Raw genomic sequence first — 27,002 nt, 5'->3', positions numbered from 1 at the left:
AACGTAGCTTATGTTTTGACGACCACCGCCTGTGACAAGGCTTAGATCTGAATATTTGCAATTTCCATGGTGTCCATGTTTGCAAGCATGGACTCGGCTGACTTTTCCATATGCAGAATATCACTTAGTAGCTAGGTGTCTGCGACAAATACAATATGTGATCACCTCTTTTCTCTCTTTTTCGCATTATCCTAGATTGGCGGATTTCACTTTACTATCTCTTATTTTTAATTTCACTCTGATTTGCCCTCGTTTTACTTTTGCCCTGCTCTCACTTCAACTCGGTCCCTCTATGTTAGCATCAGCATGGGCTCCAGAACAGGGACTCGACCCAAGAGGGTCTACTCAAAGGCGAGGCTTCAGCGTGCCCTCGACGTCTATCATCGGGCTTCCCTACGTCTGATATCCACACGCCATACTCAGGAACGTCATCTTCGCGAGGATTACCAATTCCGACGGGTCAACTCCGGCTGGAACTTTGCGCAAGCTATATCATGGTATGATGATGATTCGTCTGATGAATACTGTCCCACCACAGCCAAAAAACGTCGGCTTCCAGTTCGCAAAATCCCAAAAGCGAAACGAATCAAACATGAAGCTAGGCCAACAAACCCAGCATCCTCCCCGGAAGCTCGCGATGGGTCTTGCCGATCTCTAGTCACGCTCAAGCTCACATCCAGTGCTGGCAGAGCCCTGCTAAGTGACATTGCCAACAAAGAAGGCACTGGTTCTGGGACCAGGTCAGGTGCAGATGGTGACTTGAGAGAAGGAGTTTCTAAGGGTAGTGTACAACCCGGTCCCGTGTGGGACGGGATTACCTTAGAAACTCGAGACCAAGAGAGTGATAAAATTTGTGGAGGAACAAATCGCAGCGGTTTCAAGAGAAATAGGAATGTTTCGTTAAGATCTGAGGGACCGACAGAATTCAAGAATCCCAGCAAGGTCTGCTATGCGAATACCAGCCGTTTAACTTGCGAACAAGGTCAAATTGAAGCTGCAGCTCCTGTTGAGCGCAGCCTTCCAAAGGAGGCAAGGACTGGAGATACCTTGGTCAACCGGCCCACCGCCACCTCTCACTGCCCTTCTGCTCCTGCTCAGCCAACGCCGATCCAAATTATTCGAGCAGCAGCTGTAGAGATCCAACAAGCTCGGGACATCCTGGCCGGGCTTTCTAGGGAAAACCCAATTGTCCTAGATTCGCCTCGATCTTCGCCAGAAGCATCTCCGCAGAACGAAGAATCCACGTTTCGCACCTTCACAATAAGTACTCCGTGGGCTCATCCGATCAATTTCAAGTATCTTGAATCGTTGAATAAGCCATGCCACTTTTGTGAGGACTTCAGATATGGGATCTTTGGATATGGTGTGATCTCTGTCGAGGTCATCCAATTCATGGAACAGCCAGAGCTTCAAGAGATGGGCAATGGGCACCGAGCTAAGGGCAAAGAAGCAACACGCATGTGCGTCAACTGTTCTTTAAAGCGACTCCATATTTCTCGATGCAAAGTCCATTCAATGCGTCGTTTCGCACATAGATCTGAAGAGCTCCATCGGAAGTACATCACACAGTTGACTGGCGACAGTTATCCCCAAGGACCAGCGCTCAGACACGGGGTGTACCCCACGTGCTCATTGTGTTCGAATGCGGCGTTGTGGAGCTGCTGTGCGGACCAGAGGGTGGATAAGTACTTGAGGAAGCTGAACGATGGTAAGGGGAAAGGTTGCGGGCTGGTCCTCTGTGATTCATGCGCAGGACAAGTGAGAATGGACAGAGGGGTTTTGAAGAGGACGACGGTGCAGGAGGTCGACGGCTACGATTGTCGACGTGCTGATATGGAATTCCTCTTTGCAGGAAGCTTGCTTCACAAGGCGTGGGCTTGAGGGAGGTGGGCTCGATGCGACGAGCTATGAAGCAAAACCAGGAGGGATTTGGCGCCCCGCCGAGTGTTGTCAGGTTGTCAAGAGGGAGAATGCAGGATGAAGACACCCTTGGAGTACGAGTATAGGACAAGGATAGGGCGCTGAGTGGGAGGTGCTGAAGTGCATCCGTGTGTGTTGTTGCGGTCGGTTATCCTGGCTCAAGGATAATCTCGCTATCGATCGACCTTCGTTGGCAGCATAACACCGTTTCAAGTAGGCATGATATGTCCCTCGCTCATACTCAGGGCTCATTCTTTTTATTCTGCTTCATAACTGTTCCATTGTGTTGCTGCGAAGTAAAAAAGCTTCTTCGTTGCCGCCGATAAGGTGCCGCTGCGCTGCGATAAGGAATCATTGTCCCACTCGTAAAAAAAAGTGCCATTCCCAAAACACCAGCACCAGCACCAGCATCATCAAACTGGGAAGACAATCGGCCTGAGCTATCTTCCGTTCGCATCACATCATCTTCCTCTGCGCTTCTTCCCACCGATCGCCGCCATCTTCTGCCAAACAGGTTACAGTAACAAACACTTACCCTGTCGGCAACCGAATTTGACTGACTGCCTGGCCACTTGGGCTACCGCCCTTTCCACACCGAACTACCTACCTCCAAACGGATCGATAGCGGAGATCATGAGACTTTAAGAGCTTCAAAAGATGAGGACACTGTTGCTGCATGCTGCTCATTAGATTTATCCAGTCACCTCTGCTACGCTTTCCACAACAACGCCGTAAGCCCATTGCGGGCACAACTCACCGCTCCTCAAGTCAGCCATGAGTTTCGTTCAATCCAGTCCATTGGCTATGTTGAGCAGGAGTTCTTTGAATCGGGTGCTGCAGACTTCTGAAGTGAGTGGATGAAACTTTCTTTGCGTTTGGTCGAGTTTTCTCTTGAATCAGGCTCTGCATATTCTATCTCGTGGCCTCTGATGGGTGGAAACGCCATGTGATGGTCAACATTCCTCTATCCTCGAAGGAATACCTCCGACTTGACAGCCGAGGCAAGCTACCCCGTTGGAAGGGGGATGAGGCTCGACACTCTTAGGCCTGGGAATGTAGGCATCCGGTGAACCGACCATTACCTATGTGTCGCCCACCCACCGCTTTGGCTTTCTGCATGGAGTAAGCCGAGAAGAGAAGGTCCTGCTGTGGAGAAGGAAGCAGATCTGCAGACAATTTCCCCGCCGCTGAGAAGGGCATTCCTGAATTTTCCGAGCGGACATGATGCCCCGTGAACCAGCGAGCCAGCAACCAGAGAAAATTGTGTTGAGCCGAAGAAAATCCCAAAGGCCGCACAACGAACTTCACGTCCATCAAGCCATCACCACGCGACCAGCCGCCTTCCCCTGCGAGCTACCAATCTAGCCCGAATGAGACGTGGTCTGATTCTCGACAAGTTCCAGTTTGCACCTGCCTGTGACGGTTTTGGCGTGAGCGTTATTCTTGGTCTTGCCGGGGCATTCAATCAAAGATCCCTCCGTTAACGCGTGCGGCGAGCCCCGTAATCGACCTGCGGCAGAGATCTCACTTTATTTCTCGGAGCGAGATCCATCACCACCACCACAGATTCAACCATCTTTGATCCTCCCGGCCAACATATTGCTGAGATGGGCCAAGACGTGAGCACGCCCGCATTTTCCTCTTGAGACTTTCCCTGCGCTGAGGGCACGAGCCACGGGACAAACCTGCTTGCTCAACACATGCGACCTCTACCCCCTGGTCCTGCACCAACCGGAACGAATTTTTGCCTCAACCCAGCTTCTGCTTTGTGCCATTCACGTCGTTATTGAGTATGGGGTTTTGCATCCCTGAAAGCGATCGAGTATGACGTTGCTCATGCGCCATTTTGTTTTGTTCGGTTTGTGTGATTGGTTATACACCAACTGACATTGATGTAGTCCGAGGTCACTCAAATTGTGGTGGTTATGGTGGGCTTGCCAGCTCGAGGCAAGAGTCTGATCGCTGGCAAAGGTTTATCTAACCATCTCTAGTTTGGGCCTTGAGTGCTAACGTGGCTCAGTCAAGAGATATCTTCGATGGACGTCGGTCAACGCCGAGGTATTCAACGTCGGCAAATACAGGCGGACTGACAATCCCCATCCCGATGCCAAATTCTTCGATGTCAATAACGCCGAAGGCGAGAAAGCTCGCCGCGCCGCAGCTGAGGCCGCCGTGGCTGACATGCTTATGTGGTTCAAGGACAAGAACAATAAGGTTGCCATCCTTGACGCAACAAATTCCACCAAGTCGCGACGGAAATGGATTCACGACAAAATCGTGGAGGCCAACCTTCTTCATCTCTTCGTCGAAAGCAAATGCGACGATGAAGATCTCATCATGGCCAACATCCTCGAGGTCAAGACGACATCACCAGATTATATCGGCCAGGATCCAGAGGTGGCCGCCAAAGATTTCCGCAACCGTATCCGGAACTACGAGAAAGTCTACCAAACAATAGATGAATCAGAGAAACACCTCACCTACGTGAAAATCATTAATATTGGGGCACGTGTGGTGATCAACCTGATCCAGGACTACTTGCAATCGCGCCTTGTGTACTACCTCACCAATCTGCACATCAAGCCACGCAGCATTTGGCTATCTAGACATGGCGAGTCAGAATACAACCTCGAGGGCAAGATCGGTGGCGATGCCAACTTATCGGAGCGTGGTGAACGATATGCGAGGATGCTGCCCGAGCTCGTCAAGCGTTCTGGGCTGCCCAAGGATGCTCCTTTGACGATATGGACCTCGACTTTAAAGAGAACAAGCCAGACTGCACAACATCTACAGAAGGAACTTGGTTGGGAGAAATTACAATGGAAGGCGCTCGATGAGCTGGATAGTGGGGTTTGTGATGGGATGACGGTAAGCTGAATCTTTCCGACACCACATGCACCCTCCATCCATTCTTTCTTAGGCACTAATGAATCTCTTTCGTGTGTACAGTACCAGCAAATTGCCGAGAAGTACCCTGAGGACTTTCAAGCTCGCGATGACGACAAGTACAACTACCGGTATCGCGGAGGCGAGTCCTACCGTGATGTGGTTATCCGTCTGGAGCCCATCATCATGGAATTGGAACGAAGCGAGAATATCATTATCATCACGTACGTTCATCTTGGAGCACTTTCGGTCTGATTTTGCGATCAAACTGGCAATACCTTTCCTGTTTGTGCAAAGGCGCTCTTATGCTTCTTGTTTTTCCCCCCTTCCCTCCGAGAATCCCGTTATGCTGACAACTCTTGGGGGCGATACAGTCACCAGGCCATCGTGCGATGCATATTTGCGTACTTCATGGAAATCCCTCAGGAGAAATCGCCTTGGATGGAAGTACCATTACACACGCTGATGAAACTCACACCCAAGGCATACGGCACCGAGGTCGAGCGCTTCAAGGCCGACATCCCTGCCGTATCGACCTGGAGACCCAAGGGCAGCACGGCCAAGCACCATGACAGCGTCAGCGAGGGCGTGCCGGAGGACGTGGTCGGCGAGGCCAAGGGCAAGAACTTTGGCTCGCGCGACGGGACTGTCGTCAAGGAGCTCGATGCTGGCAGTAACCGGAGGGAGCTGACCGCGGGGGAGATTCCAAAGGTCACGATGACCGGATTGCCCTTGCCTTGAGACTTTTGCTGAGCTGTGGGAAATATGGTCTAATAAAGACGAAGACGCGGGATCCCCAGAGAAGCATCGCGAGGAACAGAAGAGGCACCGCGACGCGGAAACACGCTTGAAACCATGAGCCCGGGCAGGGAAATGAGGATGAGAAATCAGCGACGGGTCCTAGAGCCATTGGCACCGTCGCTTTGAGACAAGACGAATGAATATTATGCTCTAGAGAGAAGATATGATGTAGGCAGTCTAGTTCAAGTGCATACCTACGTAGCAGAATACCCCCACCACTCGTAGGGCAAGGGGAACACACCTCTAGCCAGTGTACTCTTCTCCAAACTATCTTGAACATCGTCTTATTTTTGATACTACAGCGCCTGCTGCTTCCTCGGTTATTGTTGTTGTTGTTTACTGAGGGCCCCTTGTCTCTCACACCGATACGTACCTGTTCCTCCTCGAGTGACGACTTCCCTACCTAGGTAGGCTGGATTTACTCATCCTACCGTATTCACTTTGCTTTCCTGCCAGATACGATACAATATACGACTTAAGTGACTAACCAACTCATTAAGAATGTGGATAGATGTCCTAGACTCAATCGATAGGTGGGTAGGTTGCGAGGTTGATAGGTGAGTAGATGGGCAGGTGGGTTGCTGAGTGCCGCAATAATATATTCCATCTATGTTTTCTATATAACATGACGTAGATGGAGGATCTTTCTAGACTAGAGACTGGAGACTGGAAACTGTAGACTGTAGATTTGTAACTCGTGACAAAGGCCACCCCTCGATTTCAGGTTAACGAAAAGAAGGCGGGAAAAACGGGGCTTGCTCGTTCAAGAATCAGGCTTGAAGGACGGATATAAATATGGACATGGACATGGGTCGATAGACGGATTGGGGCAGATTGTCGCTGTTAGCAGGCAAAGGGTTCCCCGACCGTGCCACTGTTGTAGGCGTCGACGATGAGTTTGATGGACACGTACGTTCCTGGGAAAGGTGGTGCGAGAATGTTAGCCGTCTACTTCTCCAGAGTTCTGCTCAACGAGAACAGCATGGAAATACGTACCGGCAACGCAGATGAAGGCGCCTGCGGCAAACGTCGCCGCGTTGATGGTTGCTTTGATTGGACTCCCGGTCCAGGCCCTCATTCCATAAACGCCCTTGACTCTCCCCTTATCCAGCCCGTGATAGGCATCGTACAACCAGAATGCACCGGCAATCCCATAGGTGTACCAACTCGCGAACAGACTCGCCGCGATACTCACGAGGTACGCGAATATGGGGACTCCCACCGCCAGCACAAACGCAGCGCCGTTGGCAAGGATGATGAGCGTGGTCCACGTGGTCCAGCCCAGGATTGTATGCTTGTGCAGATGATGTCGAGATTTGCGGAAGAAGCGAATGAAGAACAGCTTGGCAGCGGTGTGAGAGTACAAAGACCCTGCGATCAGGAAGTTGGGGAGAGCGATGCCGTATGTGGCTTTGGCCCATTTGGTGGGGAGGGATGAAAAGGCAGGCGACTGGACTGACGGCCCTAAATACACGTACATGACGATGGTGAATACGGTGTAGAACCTGAAGAGCATTCCGCCATCGACGGCTTACAGTCAGCCTCATATCCATCCCGAGTATGGCACGGCTCTTTACTCACGCAGTGGCAAAAACCTGCAACACCCACGCTGCCTTTTTGGCATCAGCCGGCCGCTTCATCTCCGAGATCAGGATGAAAAACATGAAATGCCCGGCGTACGCGAACACAGGATTCGTGATAGACACAAAGGCATTGTAGAAACTGGCCGAACGAGCGACATCGACGTGTCGATCGGGGGCGGGGTTCCCCCCAGCCGCGCCCATACCTACGACACCGGCAACCAAAATGCAGATGCATGATGGAATACAGAGCCAGGAGAGCTGGTCCAGTGTTCGAGGAAACGAGAGTATAAGGGTGGGAATTGCAAAGATTCCTGGTTTGTTAGCTAGTGATAATAGACAAGATCACGAACGCAGCAAAACACACCAGTATACCACATCAGACAGAGCTTGTTGTCCGATAATACCCCCAAGGCAATCTGTCCAGCAAGTAGCTGTGACCCAGTTGCGCAGACGGCGAAGATGACGGTACCAGCGGAGAGGATTTCGCGCAGCAACGGCCCACCAAGGATCCTCCCGGCATCACCCATATTGTGAACCTCCGGGTGGTTGATTTTGAAGTCTATCAGCACCAGAGAGGTGTAGAGCGCAAAGACCCCTGTTACGAGGTTGCAGTCAGATACGCGAGTTTCAGGCTTCACGATGCCCAGAGACCTCGGGCTATCTTACCAAGAAAGATGATCAGGACCACTCCTGGCACGATGCCGACCACCGCCGTCGCTGCTGGTAAGGAGAGCATGCCATTACTGACGATCTCAGCGATCATGAGAACGGCGACGAGAGGCCATGATAAGGTTTTGTATTTGATATCAGCACCTTCCTCGTTGCCAAAGACGTCTCGATCTAGTGCCGTCAGCAAGGCGCACACATTTCTTCTACCTAGTCCAGTGTAGAACGTACCATGGTAACCAGCGGGTGCGCCATCAACGAGATCTCGCGACCGAGCAGTGGACAGTCCTTCCGGCTCGATGATCTCGTCCGCCGGACCTCTGTACTCAAACTTCTTCTCGTAGCTCGACATTGCTCGACGCGCGATGATTCTATGGTGTCAGCTATTACTACTTCCGATGATAACGGTCGACTCTCCAGTGAGTCGTAGCTGTCATGACCACAGAATGGGCGGAGACGTCAAGCAGGCGATGTAAAGATTAAATGGCTGTAGTTGGCAAGGATATTACCGGCAACACTCATGTCGCCCACCGCATTATCTATCAAAACCCCTTCTGCCAGAAGAGGAAGGTGGAAAGGCATAGTGCGTAGCAGTCTCCTTGCAGGGGCAGGATTGGATAGCGATCATGATGACAGAGATGGTTGAGGTCAGGATACCAGGAGTTGATTGCAGGGGCCCGGAGTGGATCGGGAGTTGGCCGGTGCCAAGCCATAGAGACAGCCACTCCCTACCAGCCACTGGCCATGGAACGCTGACCTAAACAAGTCACACCAGCCACAGTGTCCTGATCTCCCATGCCATTTCGAAATCACATGCTGCCACTGCGCCCGTGAGCCAATCATCATCTGATCCGCAACCTCTTTCGTCATGCCCATTCCACCCAAGTGCCACCCTCCACACTCCCAGCTCGCCAGGTTGAAACCGGGAAGCAGCAGTGAGAGAAAGCTTTGGCTCCTTTGCTCCGTTCTCATCATTCACCTCTGTTGTCACCTTTGTGCGAAAATCCTTCTCTTGCGTCCGCCGCCCCTTCGAAGCTCACCGCCTGTCCTTCCTTGAGAGCTGCACTGTCATCCACGCGATTGGCAAGATGAGTTACGCCGATGTTGCTGCCAAAGGGCCCAAACAATCCCCAGAAGAGGTCAGTCAAGCTCCTATTCCCAACCACACCAGAATGCCTAGCTAATCCCTTTGTAGGCGTACGTTCCTGGCCATGCCTGCGAGCATATTTCCAATCCGCTAATGTGATATCAACTAGGCGTGCTCCACCTGTTCCCTCCCTCTCTCAGTCCGAGTCGGAAGTTGCAAGCTTGATCGACGTCGACTCGCCGCACGTCAGCTCAGTCAAATCGGATTTCCAAGAACAAGCCATCAAGACTGAGACGCAGGCCGAACGGATCGAGCACGAACTGGAGGACAAGGCTCGCGCAGCAAGGCAGGAATTCTCAGACAATGCCGCAAGTGCCAAGAAGAAAGCTGCTAGCAAGGGCAAGCAGTTCAAGGACGAGATGAAGAAGGATGGACAAAAGTTGAGCGAAAATAGGGACAATCCTGTTGTCGTTGGTAATGCCATCATCTGGGGCATTGCCACTATTGCTATTGGCTATGGAGCCTATCAGAAGCATACGGAGGGCAAATTGGACTGGCAGCTTGCTGGATCTGTGGCCGCTGGAGTAGGCGCTTTCGCTGTCGCGGATTATTTTGGCAGCAAGTAAGATTTACGCCTTCTCTGATCTTTGTTATTGGTAAACTGACACGCCTTCTAGGTGGCTCCTTGAGAACAAGTACCCTCCGAAATAGGCCACAACTGGCTCAGTTTGAACGACTCTCCCATGGCGGCGGTGGTGGAAGGAATTGTCTAGATTTCGGCGCGACTTCTCTACTCGATTGACGGTGGGGGCGGGCTTCTGGCGTGCAAGCCTTTGGGTGCCATATTTCTTTGGTCTCGCAAATATGATATCCTCTTTTTGATCTCCTCGCTGCAATTACTTCCTTCCACAGCTTTGTGTTTTGGCTTGATCGATGACGTTTCGGTAACCAACCCGACACCGCAAGGAATCTCCTGCTCCATTTCCCCTGGTGCTCTCATCGGTTGACAGATCTCTCGTCCGTGAGTCAGCCTGCGAAGGGCATGGCATGCTAATTCTGACCGCTTGCGACGAATAGACCGCTGATTGCAATGCAACCATGAACAGGGTGAAGAGGCGACAATGGCTATCATGAGCATGGACATCTAGATGAGGTTGGACTGAGGTATCGAAGATCGAGTCATGGTTGGTGACCGGATAGAGCAAACTGAGGAATCCATTGATAAAGTGCAGGACCAACACTGGGTTGCAGAAGATCATGGTGTACAGGAACGAAGGCTGTTGTTGGATTATGTCCCAGCCTGAGCGAGGCTCACTGGAGAAGGGCTGTTCTTTGTCGGATGCGCCGTTCATTGTTGCGACATAGGATTCGAATGTGAAGATGGTGCTCTGGATGGGCACTGTGGGTTGCGAACAACAATATCCGCTGTTGTTTTGGCGAAACGATGGCTGCGAGCACAGGAGTGAGACTGGCGCGGTGGACGAAGACAATTCTTTGGGGCTTCACAAGATGAAATTGATAACAGTGGGATATCCTCGTAATCAGTATAGGTGAATGAGGGGAGAAAATAGGTTCAGCCAAAGAAAATGTGCGGTTACTGCAATGGTCGACGGCAACGACTTCCTCACCCACCGGAGGCTGATTTACTTTCAGGTGACACTGCAACACGTCAAGGCAGTTGCGGCGTCACAGGAATCGCTTGAGCTGTATGGTTTGCTTGTGAGTGTCCTCAATATGGAGATTCTCAACAAGACCATAGTGACCATAGGCCTGGGAAATCGTAGGTGAATTGTACACCTGTATAGTCAGGTGGCCCATGTCTAGCATCTCTAACTACGTGTGCCAGCATAGTGATCAACGATGTGTTTTTCCCCTGTAGGAACAAGTTTTGTCATGGTTACCAGTTTGTGTCGTCAAAGTAGAGCGAATCATATGTGATTCGGCAGAATTTCGTATTTGATGCCCTTTTGGGGTTCCAGCGCAGCAGCAAAGCGCGCTGGAAGGACAAACTGTACTTTTGGTGCCCCCCATCAACAACATGAATTATTGGAGCACAAAGTCGAGACGGAATTTCTAGCATCTCTTGTAAAGTCCCTGTATTTCCTCCATCATAATCTGGTTTCGAAGCGTTTGCAAAATGGTAAGTCGATCCTCTGTCAGGTGTGCGGCTCAAGACATCTCGCTCACATGCTCCAGAATGTGCTATTCAACCAAGCCCTGAAACAGTCCACCGCTGTCAGAAAAGACCTAGAAACTTTCGCACAGGCACCGGCCACCGCATCTCCCGCTCTACAGGGACAGATATCCACGACCCTTACCAGTCTTTCACGAACCCTAGAGGACTACCAAAATCTCTCTCGAAATGAGCTGAACGAAGAGAAGAAAGAGAAGGCCTTGGAGAGACTCAAGAACTTTCGCGCAGATCTGGCGTCCTATCGTACACAATTCGATCAACTGAAAAGGGAACGTGAGGCAACCGTTGCTGTAAACAACAGGAATGAACTACTCGGTCGACGGCCGCACCATGCTGCAACCCCTGAGAATCCATATGCCCATGTCTCAAGTCAGAGCGCATTTGCTCCTGCCCACCGCAACACACAAGACGGATTGTCCTTCGGCGCGGGTTCCAGTGAGTATACTCGGGAGGAACACGCACTGCGAGAACAGAGCTTCTTTGATACTGCCAACGCCCAGCTCGATGAATTTTTGGATCGAGGCCGAGCTGTTCTGGGCGATCTGGGACACCAACGTGACATTCTCAAAGGTACACAGCGGAAGCTCTATAGTGTTGCCAATACTCTCGGAGTGAGCGGTGACACTATCCGGATGGTTGAGCGAAGAGCCATGCAAGACAAATGGATCTTTTGGGGAGGTGTTGTGGTGTTTTTCTCCTTCTGCTTCCTGGTCATCTACTTCTTGAGATAACCATATTGTTGTGGCAACTTCTCACGCCAGTTCGATTCTCCTCGATGCAACGCTCATCAAGTCATCCTGATAGCGGCGGCATGTGTTTCGGCCAAGCTGAGACGACCGAATAGCGGACGTGTGCTTGGATTACTGAAGCTTGGTCACGAACACATGGTAAAACCTGGGTCCCTCATACCACCTGCGGCATACAGCTACACCGGATTTATGAGCCAGCAAAGTGGCGAGAAGATGCCGATGCCTCGTCCGCTCTCAATTAGGAGGTATTGACCGAGTCGGAAATACTCCAAGTCCCCGTCTCGATCCCTAGGGCCGACGGCAGCAAACGGTGTCTCTCGAGACCGTGTCATGTTCCGTTGACACATGTTGGGCCCAACCTTGTCCGATATGAAGATGTGTCAGGATTACCGAGTCAGGGACCCATCCAGTTAGCAGATAACGCCCCTTCGTGTGTGGGATCTGGGCTTTGGCCACTACAGAAGGCTGCATTGGATTCGCGGCTGCAGGCGAACCTTCCCCGCATTTTCGAGTCAAGGCTCAACCCCAGTCAGGCGCGCATTGATTGCCTCGGAACAACCCACGGCGCCCGTGTCGCAGGCACTAGATCAGGTATTTATCGACTTGGAAGGTTTTTTTTGGCTGCTCCCATCGCTCCTCTTAAATTGCTGTCTTGCCTCCTTCGATACAAGTTTCCTCTTTCCACTTTGTTCGCCTTGAAGTGCCCTTTCAGAAACCAGATCGACTTCAAGTGATTTTCTTCTCGAGAGACCATCAACGTCAGCAAGATGGGAGGTGACATGCCGTGGCCGCAAGTCCCCGTGGGCAATAAGGACCACACTGAGGCAGCTGTGGTCATCATCGGCGCGGGGATTTCCGGCATGTGCACCGCTATTGACCTGATCAAAAGAAACAACTGCAGAAACTTTGTTATCCTTGAAAAGAGTGGCGGGCTTGGGGGCACATGGCGAGACAACAAGTACCCAGGATGCTGTTGTGATGGTAAGAACAACCCCCGTCGTGGACCTGCAGAATTCTAACAATGCGCGCAGTCTGGTCACATTTATATAGCTACTCCTTCGAGCAAAACCCGGACTGGACCAGAGAGTACCCTGGCCAGGAGGAAATCTTGCAGTATCTCATGGGGGTCGCACAAAAGTACGAGTTATACCGTTATGTACGCTTCAACACCGCCGTGGACTCAGCCAAGTGGGATGACGCAGAGAAAAAGTGGAAGACAACAGTGTCTGTACAGGGCGCCAAAGACGCCGAGTTTGGGAGTACATATACCATTACCTCTGACTTTCTAGTCTCTGCCGTGGGCCAGCTCAATGTGCCTAGAATGCCAGAAATACCAGGCCTTGACGACTTTCAGGGCAAACTCATGCACAGCGCCCGCTGGGACTGGAGCTACGATCTACGAGGCAAGAAAGTTGCCATTATTGGAAACGGTGCCACAGCCGCGCAGATCATTCCAGAGATTGTCAAAGAGGTTTCTCATCTTACCATCCACCAGAGGACTCCCAACTGGGTCATTCCTCGTCTCGACTCTACTATTCCAGCCTGGAAGAGAAGTGTGTACAAATATCTTCCCTTTGTCCGGTGGCGAAAGCGAGCCGACATGATGGATTTCCGGGAAGCATTCTATGCCGCCGTGTTTGATAACGCATCCACCACCGCACAATTTCTTGAGGCGCAGAGCAAAGATCATCTCCATGCTCAACTTCCAAATCGGCCCGACTTGTGGGAGAAGCTGCAGCCAAACTACTCGATTGGTTGCAAGCGCGTCATCATCAGCGATGACTACTTCCCCGTATTCCTCCGTGACAATGTTCGATTGGAAACCGGGAAAATTGACAAGATCACCGCCAACGGGATTGTCACTGATGGGAAAGAGGAGGATTACGACCTCATTATTCTCGCCACCGGCTTCCGCACAGTCGAGTTCATGCATCCCATCAACATCACAGGTAGCGCCGGGCGAACGTTGAGCGAGATCTGGAAGGAGGGTGGGCAAGCTCTGTATGGTGTGACTGTCGAGAGTCTGCCCAATTTCGGAATGCTGTATGGTCCCAACACGAATCTGGGACACAACAGCATCATCCTCATGATCGAGACGCAGAGCAAATACATCAACGCTCTGATCAAGCAGGTCATTGATGCCCGAAAGAATGGTGGCAGCCTGGTGATCGAGCCTAACCCGGCCAAAGTCAAAAAGTACAACGATGAAATCCAGTCGGAACTGGAAAGGAGCAGCTTCGCAGACCCCAACTGCAACAGCTGGTACAAGGTCAAGGATAGCGGCAAGATTACCAACAACTGGAGTCGCACAGTCGTGGACTATCAGAAGGTGAGATGCGATCCCAACCGTCCATGCCTAACTTTTCTAATGCTGACTTGCCGATAGCTTTTGAGCAATGTCGACTGGTCCGACTATGAACTCTCGGGGACTTTTGCAGATAAAGTGGCCAAGCAAAAACCCACGCACATTGGGCGAGTTGTTGAAGAGTCGCAGATCAGCTACCAAACCATGGCTCTGACGGCGCTGAGCTTAGCAGCGGTGGGCGCGGGCGTTGCTCTCCGGCACACGGGTAGGCTTCGGTTCTGAATACGGGATTCATGCACCTACACATTGGCTGGGGAAGATGGAGTTTGGAGGATTTCCGGAGAGATCTGTACATAGTAGTTGGTAGTCTGGCCTCGACGATCTTCTGCTGCAATATGAATATTTCGCGCTCCCTTTTTTGCTCTCCCTTGTCATTTGTGCGGCGGTCTGCAAAAGGGAAAAGTGAGCGTGGGGCTTCGATACGTACGAACAGGTAGTGATTGGCAAACCGAAATTTCGACATTCAGCGTGGGATGGGTCTCTTCATCGATCTCAGGAGAATTCGGGGTTCCTTGTGCCTCGCCCTTGTCCTTTCCTGGCAAGCCATGTGGTGCCTAGTTAGGGGGGACACTGGGCCACGTCCTATAGGCGAGAACCCCCTCAACAAGCATGATACTAGTACTTGTAGGGTACTTTGGCATGCCCAGTTAGACAGCATCGGGGGCCACCTTAGCCTAGTGAGCCGGGGCTATTAGCTGGACCTCTGTTACTGGCTACACACCCAGTGCTTTGGGGCCCTTCCGGAGCACTCTCCTCTCTTGTCTCTTTCTCAGTTCCCACGAACTTATCCTGCGTTGATTTTCTGGCACCCATAACAATCGACATCTACAAGCCCGCCCGATATATCATTCTGTAAAATCAACACCCATATCCTGCGATATTTATCGTCCGTCGTTCGACCTGATCCGCACCCCTGCATATTGGCCTGTTCGCCTCCGAACTCACGCGCCCATATACCGCATTTTACTCTCGACTCGCCCCAAAAAGCTACTTTCGACGGACCCTGTCCACGTTACGACTTCCATTTCCTCTAGATCCTCACAAGATGCCTTCTCCCTTCGGGTCTACCTTTGCCTCTGCCGCTGCTGCTAGCACGAATGGTGACAATTCTGGAAATAGAAGGGACAATACGGGATCAAGTGACTGGTAGGCCAACCGACTCGAGAATTTTTGAACATTGCGCACCACAAATCCATCTTCAGTTATCGCACCATCAATGCTCGAGTCATTCTATCTCTTGGAGTCCATCTCGCTCCGTCTGATTTCATGTGGAATTGGCGATTTTCATTGACCTTTCTGATCTCGTTGCAGGTCTAGAAGCCGTGTGAACGGCGCCCCGCAAACCTTTCGCAGAGTCTCTCAAGCAACCTCGCAGTCACAGACACAATCACAAGCTCGAGAAAGCGCAGGCGTAGCGTTGCCTACTGCCAATAACGGCGGCGTGTACATCCCTCCTCACCTCAATTCCACCAACCCTAGCATGCCTCGAAATCCCCCTCTGGGCGATACCCGCTACTCCAAGGACCAACTTCTGAACATATTCCAAAATCTCAAAGAGTCCTCGGCTCTAGATCGGAACCTCGAGGATATTTTTTTGGGAACGTGGAATCCCTTGGATAGTCAAAACGGGGTGGGTGTTCACGGCATCGGCGGTGACGGAAAAGACCAGGTCCCCGGCCCAGAGGTCTGTTGGAGCTATAACATAAATCCCGAGCCATTTGGCCTGAGGGTTATGACGGAAGAGGAGAAAGTGGTGAGCAAGACCTAACCTTTGCGCGATATGTTTAGGCGTGGCTGATTGTGAATGGCAGCTCTTTTCCGGTTCGGTCAACTCGCCAATCAAACCGCAGCAAAATACCTCCAAAGAGAGCACTGGAGTAGGAGTGATCGGTGGACGCAAGGCTTCCTTATCAAGTTACAACAGTACGACCGGGAATTCGAGGCCAGGAACGCGTCGACGAGAGACGAGTGATTCCTTCATGAGTAACGGCCCCATGTCACCTGTAGAAACCAAGTCCTTTTTCCGAACCGAGTCAAACACCGCGACCCCTCCTCCTGCTCTGCTGCGACGTCGAACAGACTACAAGGAGGAAGAAGCCACACCCTCTGCCAAAGAAGATCCAGAGCCAGACGAAACCCCAGAGTCGCAGCCGTCATTTCCTGGGTTGCGTCGCGCAGGCACTGGTCCGTTAAGTGCCGGCTTGAACCCCCCGTCTGCATCGCCCTGGTCCGCGGGTGCTCAGCCGTCCGGTTTCGGATCTATGGGTACTTTTGGCAGCTTTGCTATAGGAGCTGCAAGCACGCCAACCGAGCCTGCCGACAAGCGACCTGGCTTTGGGAGCGCACGCAGCGCCAGCCGGTTCAAGGATCTTTTGTCCAAGTCGAGTGCGGAGGATGTCTCACAACCTGGTAAAGACAAAGGCCTTTTTGGGTCACTTGAAAAGCTGCCAGAAGAGGACACAGATGCCAGCCAGGCGAGGTTGCGCGATGAGCTCAAGACCCGTCCCGGTCGTAGTGAGACCAATCCGTATGAGGACGCACCCGCGCGAGCAGGCAGCGCGGCTTTGGGTGGCGCCCAGGAGGCCATCCCAGCCGGCGCAGGGATTGAACAAATGGGCATGTCTGCATTTGCTCCTCATGCTGCGATTGGTACCCGGGACTTTGGCCACGATGAAGGGTACCAGCAAACACCGCACGGACGATACAATCTCCACGAACCCATGAGCCCAACAAACACCAATCCATATCAGAGTCCTCACGGTCGTGTCGAGGACGATGAGCGTGACACAAATGACTCCGCTTCCCAGGCATCGGGCCTCCCGCCTTTTGGCGGTGCTGCGCGTCGAGGCATGTATCCTATTTCCGACGATCGAAGTAATTCAGCAAGCGGTCTCCGCGGTGCAGCTGGATTTGGTGGTCTGGCGGGCTTCGGTGGTCTCGGAGGTAATCCTACTTGGTCCGGCGCTGGTATCGGATCAAGCAAACCTGCTTTGGATCGGGGGATATCGTCTGCATTTGGCGATCCTATATTCAGTCCTCTGTCCGAGTTACAGTCCCCTGGTGGCCTCGGCGGCGGTTTCGGTGGATTTGGCTCTGGTGGAAGGGCTGCTCGACTCGGAGCCATGTTGCCAGCTGCAATGCAAGAACAAATTCGAGGGGACAGCAGGAACGAGACTGCATCGTTCGACTCTCGGCCAGACAGTGCTCAGCAACATCCTGTGCGAGATCCTTTCGATGGCACAAACCGCAGACAAGATGAGTTTGGTCGTCCACCAAGCCTCTTCGAAGAGTCTCCTTCTATGAGGAGCGTGGAAGAACCGCTGAATCCCAATCTGCCCGGCCAATTTGGACCTCCGAGCGCAGGGCCTCCAACGGGTTCAGTCCCGATATCAGGTTCAGCTTCAGCTTCACAGGCGGCACCGAGAACTGGCGGATCGGAGAACTATCAATCCGGCCATGGGCTCAGTCAGTCGAGCGGGAGTAACTCTTCGAACCAGCTGCCTGCTGCGCAGCAGCGACAAATGGTTATGCCCGACCGGATGCGCTGGATCTATCGTGACCCTCAAGGAAACACCCAAGGACCATGGTCCGGTCTGGAGATGCACGATTGGTTCAAGGCCGGCTTCTTTACAGCTGAGCTACAGGTGAAGAAGCTTGAGGATGCCGAGTTTGAGCCACTTGCCCAATTGGTGAGACGCATAGGAAACTCTCGTGAGCCATTCTTGGTGCCTCAGATCGGTGTTCCTCACGGCCCTCCAACCGCTGGCCCTGGTAACAACTGGGCGAACCCCTCTATGGGTGCGGCTGCCAGCGGTACTGCGCAGCCACCCTTTGCTAATAGCTTCCCAAGCTTCGGTACGACCTTGACCGCGGAGCAACAAAATGCTCTGGAAAGACGTAAGCAGGAGGAGCAATACCTGATGGCAAGGCAGAAGGAACATCTGGCGCAACAGCAGATGGCTATGAAGATGCAAATGCAAAATGGGATGCATTCGTTGCACCATCACTCCAGCGCCCACTCCCTACAAAGCCAACCCAGCTTCGGGAGCATTACCTCGCCGACCGGTTATCAGCCGTCGCCAATACAGCCGTTGATGCAACCTCCCCAACAAGGTCTACCATTCGCCCACCACGCTGGACCGTCTGCGGCACCAGCCTTTGGCCGTGAAGATGATATTCATAATATGATGGATCGTCTGAGCTTCAATCAACGCACAAATAATCTCCCCTACACCGGCGCCCCTTTAGGCCCTCCTCCGCCCGAGGTCGTTCCCTCCCAACAAGTCAACACGATGCTTCAAGATAGGGCTCGGTTGCAGCAACAACAGCAACAAACTGATATGCGCGGTCATCAGGATGCTTTTTTAGGCCCTCAGGGCCGCAACGAGCGGCTGGACGAGTTCCACAGACTACGTGGGCAAATCGACATACCAGCTGGTCGTCTCGGCCCTGAAGAGCCTCGACCTCAACCCATTGGTGCTCCCCGCCAACCTACTGAACAAGCTGTCACGTCAGCAGCATCAAAGGTCGCCGCCCCAATTGGACATGCTGCTGTTACGGCGAAGCCCGAACCCGAGCAACTTTCTTTGGCTCAGCAAGTGCAGATTGCAGCAGCCAGCCAACAAGCGGCCGCGGAAGAAAGTGCTTGGGCAAAGAAAGACACTCCGGTCGAGCCTCCCCCTGTCTCGATTTCGCCTTTGCCTGCTCCCGCCGCCCAGCGGAACAGGCAACACGTGGCTGACGCCCTTGCCGCGGAGTCCAGATCGGCCACCCAAACACCCATCGAGACGCCCATCGTCTCGGTCGCACCATGGGCTGAGCGCACCGCTGAACATGCCAAGGGTCCATCTTTGAAGGAAATCCAAGAAGCGGAAGCCAAACGGGCAGCCGAGCAGGAAGAAATTGCTGCCGCTGCTCGACGTGCACAGGCAGAGCAGGAAAGGTTGGCCCAGGCCCAGGCTCCCGCCCCTGCACCCGGCCTTCCATCGACTTCCACCTGGGGCAGCTCTGTGTCACCTGCCACACCCGGTGCTCAAACCACCTCTGTCTGGGCGAAACAAAACCCTGTCAAAACAGGTACAACAGCGAATTCGGCTCCAAAGAAAACGCTGGCCCAGATCCAGAAAGAGGAAGAGTCTCGCAAACAGCGTGCTGCTGCTGCAGCCGCAGCCGCTACGGCAAGCGTCCAAACTACTGGCACCCCAACCGCTGCTTCGGGTGGCAAGAGATACGCAGAACTTGCTGGCAAAGCCGCTCCAGCAAACCCGGGGGGCCCAGGCGGCGTGTGGACGACTGTAGGCTCGGGCGGTAAGGCCAAGGCCCCGCCTGCCGTCGTTGCAACACCTCAGCCGGTGTCGCGGACAGTATCAGCGAGCAGCGCACCCAAAACGCGGCCCACTCTCTCCACACCTCGAAGCACCACCTCCACCAACCAGAGCAAAGCCAATGAAGAATTCACCAAGTGGATCAAAGGGTCACTCGGGAAGGGGCTGAACAGCGGGATCAACTGTAAGTATTGATGGTTCGGTTGCTGTTGGGTCTAAAACTAACATGGTGGCAGTGGATAATTTTGTGCAAGATCTGCTGCAACTCCCGCCCGATGTCGAAATCATATCAGATAGTGTCTATGCGAGCTCGCAGACCCTTGATGGCCGTCGCTTTGCAGAGGAGTTTGTCCGCCGCCGGAAGCTCGCCGACAAGGGGGTCGTGGAGCCTGCCACTGGCGTTCAACCGATGATGGGTATTGGTGGAAGTGCAGATACGAAGAGTGCAGGCGCTGCGGGTGGCGGATGGAGCGAGGTTGCGAAGAAAGGGCCGGCGAATGCCAGTGCTGCGAAGGAGGAGAGCAATGCGCAGTTCAAGGTTGTTGCCACGAAGAAGAAGGGAAAGAGGTAATGAGCAACGAGAATTGAAGTTGGGAGGCTATGAACCAAGCTGTGTGGGAGATGACGGGTGGCAGAGAGCATCATGTAGCTGTCTAGTTAACGGTACCTTTGTCGTGAGGAGAGCAAGACGTTGGAGGTTGATATGTGAGAAATGCGATGATACGATGCCCGTGGCTCACATTCGGTCACGCATGGCTGTTGGAAATGATACAACGAGCATCTGCGGTTCCGGGCTTTTGTCTTTGTCCTTGGGAAGCTGATGGTGAACTTTTTTCCCGAGGAATTTCGCTGCTTCGAGCAAAAATGGCGACTGCGATTCTTTGAGCGTGGCAGAAGTTGGATTTCATTGCGGTTAGTGACGTTGGTCCTCTGCCTCGTGATCAATTCTGCCACCACAGGCTATTGAGATATCTCATACATGGCAATGCTATGTGCAGGTCAATCAATTATCGGGAATTAAAATTTGATTGGTCTACCAGTCGCCGGTTTGAGAAAGTTGCTCCAACCCCTTTTCGGATCTCATCATACAAGGAAGAGGGCGCTTGATGGCCCTTTACATATCTCCGCTGCGTTGTCTATCTGTTCACTGTCTTGCCTTACTACCTACCTACTTCTCTTATGAGTCTCCGAACAACGAGACAATCCGCTTCACAGAAACCTAGCCAAGTCGAATTGTATAGTCTCTTCTGATATCTATCTAGGGATGAGGCTCCATCTAATAACCGCACCCACCCTTTTAAAAAAACACATCATTTGGTATCTCAGCTCTTTGAGAACGCATCAATCACACTGCGGGGCTTGGTGTACTTGCCAATTGGCACATACTTGATCTGATCAAACCCCATCGACCCAGGTCCGCCGAGTTCCAGACCTCGCGGAGTGTCGGTCCATCGAGGGGACGCGGCGATGGCGATGACAGTCACCTTCAGGCCGTACTTGTAGTCGGGTACACCCAGGCCGGCGCCCGTCTCCAGATCAAGCACGGCGATGAGGTCCGGGACTGCGGCTAAGATGGTGGTCTGGCCATCGCCGGTGGTCGCTTCGACAAAGGCATTTTCGTTCTTGAACGGGATTCTGACCGTGGCTTTGGCCCCGGAGCTGCTCAGCACGCCGTCAATCTCTACCACGCCGTACGAGTGGCCCGTCTTTAGCACGCGTTCGACGCTGGTGATCTTGCCCTTGGCCAGGATTCGGGCACTGGCAGCACCACCCACGGCTTCTATGATGCGCGTTGCACGGTCTGCGACGTTCTTCTCCAGCGCCACAGCCCGCCCGATCCACCAGGCCAACGACACGCTATGGAGGATGGCCTGCTCTTGAACGACCTTGGCCGTCTTAGGCGGACAGGCCTTTCCAGCCCGGCACCCCATCTCGACCACAGCGGCGCGCAGTGCGCTGTCCACTAGGCGATCTGTCCGGCTGGCCGTCATGGTCATGAACGACCCGTCCCCGCTGGCGATGGTCGCAGGTACGAGAGCCTCGCCCTTGGGGGAGCCATAGACATTGATGGTCGTCTGCCAGTAGGTCGGGTACGCGCGGCCCATGAGGTCGGCGTCGACGCAGGGCACGCCGTGCGCGGCGGCCACCTCGAGGTTGACCAGGCCGTTGCCGCCGCCAATCTCGACGGCCATGAAGCCGTCCATGGGCGGCAGGCCCAGCACTCGCGTCAACTCGTCCTGCGCCTTATTACACTCGTTGGCCTCCATCCGCTCCATGCTCACCTCGGGACTGCCCATGCACCCGGTCCAGCCGACCATGGCGCTCGCGGGGAGGTCCAAGGGCGATACGACCCTGATGCTGCCCGGGGCCGATCGCAGCACCGCCGTGATCTTGAGGAACTGCTGGTACGGGTCGCCGCCGCCACCGCAGCCAAGGATCTTGCAGCCGCTGGAAATCCACTCGAGATCCGTCATGGAGATGATCCACTCGCGGTTTTCGACCCGGGGTTGGTAGTTTTCGAGGTCAACCACTCCGAGCTCTTCTTCTTCTTTTTGGTCCGTTGATGCATGATCTAGAGATTTGCTGGCGGTGTGTTGAGGCAGTTCTGGCGGCGGGGCGATGTTGGTGGATGATACTCCTTGTTTGGCGTGCTTGACGGTGTCGAGCGTGCCGACTGCTCTGATCAGTATCCGGGCCTTTGCGTCGACGTACTGGATGGGGAGGATGGTGACCTCGGCGATCTCGACGGTCTCACGTCGGGCCCCGTTGGCCACTGCGGCGTCTATCGCCAACCGCGACACCACCTCCTGAGCCTCCTTTAACGTCTGGTGCGACGTGTCGACCACCGTGTCCACGACGCCTGAAACTCTCGAGATAGCCGCCCCGACCGCGTTGGCGACTTCGCCGCCCTTGACTTTGCGCACGGCGCGGACCCCGGCGAGCGGCTCGTCCGTGTCGATCAGGATGGCCCCCCCGCCGACAATCAAGACGTCCACGTCCCCCTTTTGCACTTTGGTCCGGTCGACCAGCTCTTCGACGATGCGGCGCATCTCTCGCTTCGCCCGCGCGACGGTCTCGGGCGTGACATCTCTCAGACGAGCTGGATCCCCGAGACCCTGTAGGGGATTGTCCCCAGACGGCGCGTGGAGCTCCGACGCTGCCACGATGTCGGTGGCGGTGAGCACGTCTCCGCCAAACAGACGCGCCTTCGTCGGCAGTTCCAGCGCGACGCTGTCTGGACCGACGGTTAGATGGTCCGGAGAGACTCTGATGATGCTGCCGCCGCCGAGCCCGACGCTCTCCACGGCTGGCAAGGCAAAGTTTGTCCGCACGCCGCCCACGAGGCTCATGAGTGAGCTCATCCGGGGCAGCCCGTTGGGGAGGAGCAGGCCGCTGTCCGAGGTCGTCCCGCCAATGTCAATCACCACGAGGGCGTCCTGACGTGCCGCTGATCCCTGGGATTCATGCGGGTCTGAGCTCGCCGCCGTGGTCCAGAGAAACTCGCCGCCCCGGATCGAGTTGGTGGGACCCGAGTTGAACGTGCGGATGGGCAGGTCGATGGCGTCGGGCGCGTTCAGCACGCTCCCGTCGTTCTGCGTCAGGTACAGCGCACAAGGCGACCCGCGGAAGATGTCCACCATGGCCTTTTGGAAGCCCCAGATGGTCCTCTCGGCGAGCGGTCGCAGGGACGCGTTGAGGATGGCCGCGTTCTCCCGCGCCAGGAATCCCAACGACGAGATCTGGTGGGACAGCGTCACGCGGGGTCGTGCTGACACACCTGCAGCTGCGACCAGTTCGTGCATCTTCTCCAAGAGGATCCGGCCGGCTTGGATTTCATGTGCCGCGTTGGGAGGTGAGTAGATGCCCGAGACGACCACGTTGAAGACGCCGTCCGCGACCAGTTCGCCTGCTACTCTCTCCAGCTCAGCCTCGTCAATGGGCGAGATCTCCGCGCCCGAGATCTGGTGGCCGCCGTGGCAGAAGAAGGGTCGCGTGGCGATCAATCGACGCAGGTCCGGGGGAAAGTCGGTAAAAGGGGGCACGCCGACGCCGAAGCCATGCTCTGGCCCGCCGCAGAGACGGACGACGCCGACGCGTTGGAGTGACGAAGACCGCTGCACCACGGCGTTGACAAAGTGCGTCGTGCCGATGATGACGCAGCTGATGGTGTCGAGGGCCACATTGCTCGCCTGGATGACGGCCCGGACGGCCTCGGTGATGCCCGTCGTCACATCTGGCGTCGTGGGCGCTTTGTGGGACGCGATGATCTGCGTCGGTGACAGCGAGATGAGCACGGCGTCGGTGTTGGTGCCGCCGACATCGACCCCTATCCGATACCTTTGGAATTGCGCGTCGGTGATGCCTATACTCCCCATGGTTCGAATTTTCTCTCGTCCTCCCCTTTTCTCCTTCTCGTGGAGATTTCAAAAGTGATTATACCTCTTTGTTTCCTGCTTGTTCGTCCTCGAGTCCTGCTCCGGCCAACTGAGTTCTTGGTATCTTCTCTAATAATGCTTGGATATACACTGCTATCCCTTGGCCGATGCCGAGCAGCGAAGCGAAGCGAACGAGCGAACGAACAAACGAGAATAGGAATTTGGCCGACTGATGACGGACGGTGGATATTTCCAGGTCCAGACAAAAGTTCAACTTTGCGTGGGACGGAGTTGAGCGATTGATCAGAAGAGGCGGATTTTTGTCTGTATTATGTACGAGGTATTTGTTCTATCATATTTCCTTTTATCGATCCAACCAGGTCGGTGATTCAGTGAGTCAGAGAGTCAGTGAATATGACCAAGATAGGCTGGAAATCCAAAACAATCACATTACCATGTCCTTTTGTCTGGACCTGCTCTTAATGGGCCAACCAATACTGGCCGGGCTATATCAAAAACCAACTGGAAACCTTCGCCGAGGCAAGGTAAACCAAGCCACCGCCGGAAATCCACCCTTTTATTGCGGGCACTTTTCTCACTGGTGGCTCTTGTACGGGCCACGCCAGTGGAAAGACGCCCCAGGACAACGCCAGGGTCGATCGCCGCAATCAAGGTTGGCCGAAGCGCCCCTTGTATGGTCGGCCAACTTCTGGGACACGCTCGTATCAGGTCAAGATATACTCCCGAGGTCGTTCTACACAATTGACCGATGGATGGCACGTACATGAGGTTCCACAAGGCTAAAGTCGACTCCTACCTACCGAGTTATATCCCCCCGTCGCCACAGTGCATAATTCTTGACCGAAGCGATGGCGCGCGATCGGTTAACAATTGTGTGGTCCCCACGACATGCAGCTTCTGGGTAGAACCGGTGTGCAGTTCGCCTCTAGAAACACCCAAACACCACGGCCAACTAAACTCCATGCACGCGCTCTCCTTAGAGAGTACATATGCAGGACCATGCGCCTTTGGGATTCCTCTCATGTCATACCATATCAGTGGAGACCAATTTTCCCCGGAGGTGGAATATCGACATTGAGGATCGCGTGGCGACAGATCGGCCAAGTGAGTAAGTAGCACATGGGACACGCAAAGGTCTAGGCTCATGCGAGGATGAATGAGTTTAGTATCAAAACAACAGCTAAATACCCTATACCCTACCTAGGCCGCTCGGTACAAACCATTAGACATATTGTCAGCACAAATATCGAACATCGTTATCCCCACTATCTACTGATACCCAGATCAAAAAGATATCTATGACAAGTGGTTAAGACCGTGACGAATTGGTTGAACATTAGTCACGTACGACGACGACAACGAAAATAAAACACACACATACACATACGCACACATACAACCACGCATACATTCACCTTGAACACACCCCATCCACCATGGCCATTCAACCGCAAGAACTCGCCATCCCCATCATCGACCTCGAACCAATCCGCTCGGGTACTCCCGAGGAGGCTCGCGCCACGGGGAAACTGGTCTACCAGGCGTTTCGAGACGTGGGATTTGCCTATATCAAGAACCACGGGGTTCCCCAGGAACTGGTGGATCGGGCTTTTGACTGGGTGAGCCTCTTTTCCCTTTTATTACTGCTTCGGTTTGTTTCTGGAAAAAGGATATGCTGGTCAGAACTGACCTGGAGCTTGCCCTGGTCAGAATGTATATTTTCTTCTCGTGCTAACCATCTGTCCTCGTGGCGTCTTTATTTGTCTAGAGCTCCAAATTCTTCGCCCTCCCACAGGCCGACAAGGACAAGGCACCGCACCCGCCTTACGGCTGGTGGCACCGGGGCTACTCGGGGGTCGGGCGGGAAAAGGTGGTGCAGATGGTCTTCGACCAGGACTCGATCGACCAGCTGCGCAAGTGCCCGGACTTCAAGGAGTCGTTCGAGCTGGGCCGCGAGGACGACGAGCGCACGCCCAACATCTGGTTTCCCGACGAGGTGCTGCCCGGCTTCCGGGCCTTCATGACCGGCTACTTCGACACGTGCTACGGCACGGCGCTGAGCCTCCTCCGCGCCGTCGCCCTGGGCATGGACCTCCCCGAGGACTTTTTCGAGGGGTACCACACCAAGCGGGACAACCAGCTGCGGCTGCTGCACTACCCGCCCGTCGAGGCGGCGCTGCTGCGCGACGGGGCCATGGAGCGCATCGCCGCGCACTCGGACTTTGGGACCATGACGCTGCTGTTCCAGGACGAGGTCGGCGGGCTGGAGGTCGAGGACGTGCACGTCAAGGGGCAGTTCAACCCGGCGCCGTACGTCCCGGGAACCGTCGTCGTCAACATCGGCGACTTCCTCCAGCGCTGGAGCAACGACACCCTCAAGTCGACGCTGCACCGCGTGCGCGCCCCGCCCATGGCCCGCGACGGCCTCACCCGCGCCCGCTACTCGATCCCGTACTTCGTCACCGCCGACCGCGACCGCACCATCGACTGCATTCCCGGCTGCTACGGCGACGACAGGCCCAAGAAGTACGACCCCATCAACGCCCGCGAGTACATTGAGATGCGGCTGAACGCGACCTACTGAAAGTTTTTATTGTCCCCCATTTTCAAAGAATTTTTTGTGTCTGATGGACACCAACCAGACAATCAAAACTCGGGAGAGACAGTTATCATTGCAGTCGCAGAAATGTTCCTGTGGACATGGATGATCTCTCTTTCTTTCTATATTTATATGTATATATATATATATATATATATATACAAATATAACGGCTCGAATTCGAATCATGATACCCCTTGTAATTAACCCATATTTGTTTCAAATTTCTTGGCCTTTCAACGAGGCGGCACTCACTGTCTATAGCGAAACGTATTTCTTTGTACTCGGTACAGCACGCAAAAATTGTCGGGAGTAGTTAAAATCTGGTGTTGACGCTGTGAAGGGTGGGCTAAAATAAAAGAACACGGTCTAATTTCTGGGAATTTTAGACACTATGCGCCGCGCCTCTACACGATAAATGCGACGAGTAA

The 27,002-nt window shown here is 53.9% G+C and overlaps 10 protein-coding genes across 10 annotated transcripts; 8 read left to right on the top strand and 2 right to left on the bottom strand.

Moving 5' to 3' along the window:
- Nucleotides 1–306: 306 nt before the first annotated feature.
- On the top strand, nt 307–1,881 carry Z517_07587 (uncharacterized protein; the record flags this gene model as incomplete). The annotated part of the gene is made up of 1 exon (XM_013426108.1): nt 307–1,881. One exon carries the CDS (start codon nt 307–309, stop codon nt 1,879–1,881), a length of 1,575 nt encoding a protein of 524 aa, XP_013281562.1.
- Nucleotides 1,882–3,845: 1,964 nt separating this feature from the next.
- Nucleotides 3,846–5,547, top strand: Z517_07586 (uncharacterized protein; the record flags this gene model as incomplete). The annotated part of the gene is made up of 4 exons (XM_013426107.1): nt 3,846–3,891; nt 3,941–4,788; nt 4,870–5,030; nt 5,181–5,547. The coding sequence occupies 4 exons, from the start codon at nt 3,846–3,848 to the stop codon at nt 5,545–5,547; spliced, it is 1,422 nt and encodes a 473-aa protein (XP_013281561.1).
- A 903-nt stretch (nt 5,548–6,450) lies between these two features.
- On the bottom strand, nt 6,451–8,208 carry Z517_07585 (uncharacterized protein; the record flags this gene model as incomplete). The annotated part of the gene is made up of 6 exons (XM_013426106.1): nt 6,451–6,524; nt 6,604–7,112; nt 7,189–7,501; nt 7,555–7,785; nt 7,857–8,030; nt 8,088–8,208. The coding sequence occupies 6 exons, from the start codon at nt 8,206–8,208 to the stop codon at nt 6,451–6,453; spliced, it is 1,422 nt and encodes a 473-aa protein (XP_013281560.1).
- Nucleotides 8,209–8,944: 736 nt separating this feature from the next.
- Z517_07584 (uncharacterized protein) lies at nt 8,945–9,654 on the top strand (the record flags this gene model as incomplete). The annotated part of the gene is made up of 3 exons (XM_013426105.1): nt 8,945–8,999; nt 9,052–9,565; nt 9,621–9,654. 3 exons carry the CDS (start codon nt 8,945–8,947, stop codon nt 9,652–9,654), a joined length of 603 nt encoding a protein of 200 aa, XP_013281559.1.
- An 891-nt stretch (nt 9,655–10,545) lies between these two features.
- On the top strand, nt 10,546–10,731 carry Z517_07583 (uncharacterized protein; the record flags this gene model as incomplete). Its single annotated transcript, XM_013426104.1, has 1 exon — nt 10,546–10,731. The coding sequence occupies one exon, from the start codon at nt 10,546–10,548 to the stop codon at nt 10,729–10,731; it is 186 nt and encodes a 61-aa protein (XP_013281558.1).
- A 399-nt stretch (nt 10,732–11,130) lies between these two features.
- Nucleotides 11,131–11,868, top strand: Z517_07582 (uncharacterized protein; the record flags this gene model as incomplete). The annotated part of the gene is made up of 1 exon (XM_013426103.1): nt 11,131–11,868. One exon carries the CDS (start codon nt 11,131–11,133, stop codon nt 11,866–11,868), a length of 738 nt encoding a protein of 245 aa, XP_013281557.1.
- A 785-nt stretch (nt 11,869–12,653) lies between these two features.
- Nucleotides 12,654–14,473, top strand: Z517_07581 (uncharacterized protein; the record flags this gene model as incomplete). Its single annotated transcript, XM_013426102.1, has 3 exons — nt 12,654–12,867; nt 12,918–14,215; nt 14,273–14,473. 3 exons carry the CDS (start codon nt 12,654–12,656, stop codon nt 14,471–14,473), a joined length of 1,713 nt encoding a protein of 570 aa, XP_013281556.1.
- An 823-nt stretch (nt 14,474–15,296) lies between these two features.
- Nucleotides 15,297–20,146, top strand: Z517_07580 (uncharacterized protein; the record flags this gene model as incomplete). Its single annotated transcript, XM_013426101.1, has 4 exons — nt 15,297–15,397; nt 15,563–16,004; nt 16,063–19,759; nt 19,812–20,146. The coding sequence occupies 4 exons, from the start codon at nt 15,297–15,299 to the stop codon at nt 20,144–20,146; spliced, it is 4,575 nt and encodes a 1,524-aa protein (XP_013281555.1).
- Nucleotides 20,147–20,897: 751 nt separating this feature from the next.
- Z517_07579 (uncharacterized protein) lies at nt 20,898–23,951 on the bottom strand (the record flags this gene model as incomplete). The annotated part of the gene is made up of 1 exon (XM_013426100.1): nt 20,898–23,951. The coding sequence occupies one exon, from the start codon at nt 23,949–23,951 to the stop codon at nt 20,898–20,900; it is 3,054 nt and encodes a 1,017-aa protein (XP_013281554.1).
- A 1,457-nt stretch (nt 23,952–25,408) lies between these two features.
- On the top strand, nt 25,409–26,556 carry Z517_07578 (uncharacterized protein; the record flags this gene model as incomplete). The annotated part of the gene is made up of 2 exons (XM_013426099.1): nt 25,409–25,591; nt 25,741–26,556. The coding sequence occupies 2 exons, from the start codon at nt 25,409–25,411 to the stop codon at nt 26,554–26,556; spliced, it is 999 nt and encodes a 332-aa protein (XP_013281553.1).
- Between the last annotated feature and the right edge of the window lie 446 nt (nt 26,557–27,002).

The sequence above is a fragment of the Fonsecaea pedrosoi genome, assembly GCF_000835455.1.
Source record: "Fonsecaea pedrosoi CBS 271.37 unplaced genomic scaffold supercont1.5, whole genome shotgun sequence".
Lineage (NCBI taxonomy): Eukaryota > Fungi > Ascomycota > Eurotiomycetes > Chaetothyriales > Herpotrichiellaceae > Fonsecaea > Fonsecaea pedrosoi.
This window is presented reverse-complemented; position numbering and strand designations above follow the sequence as displayed.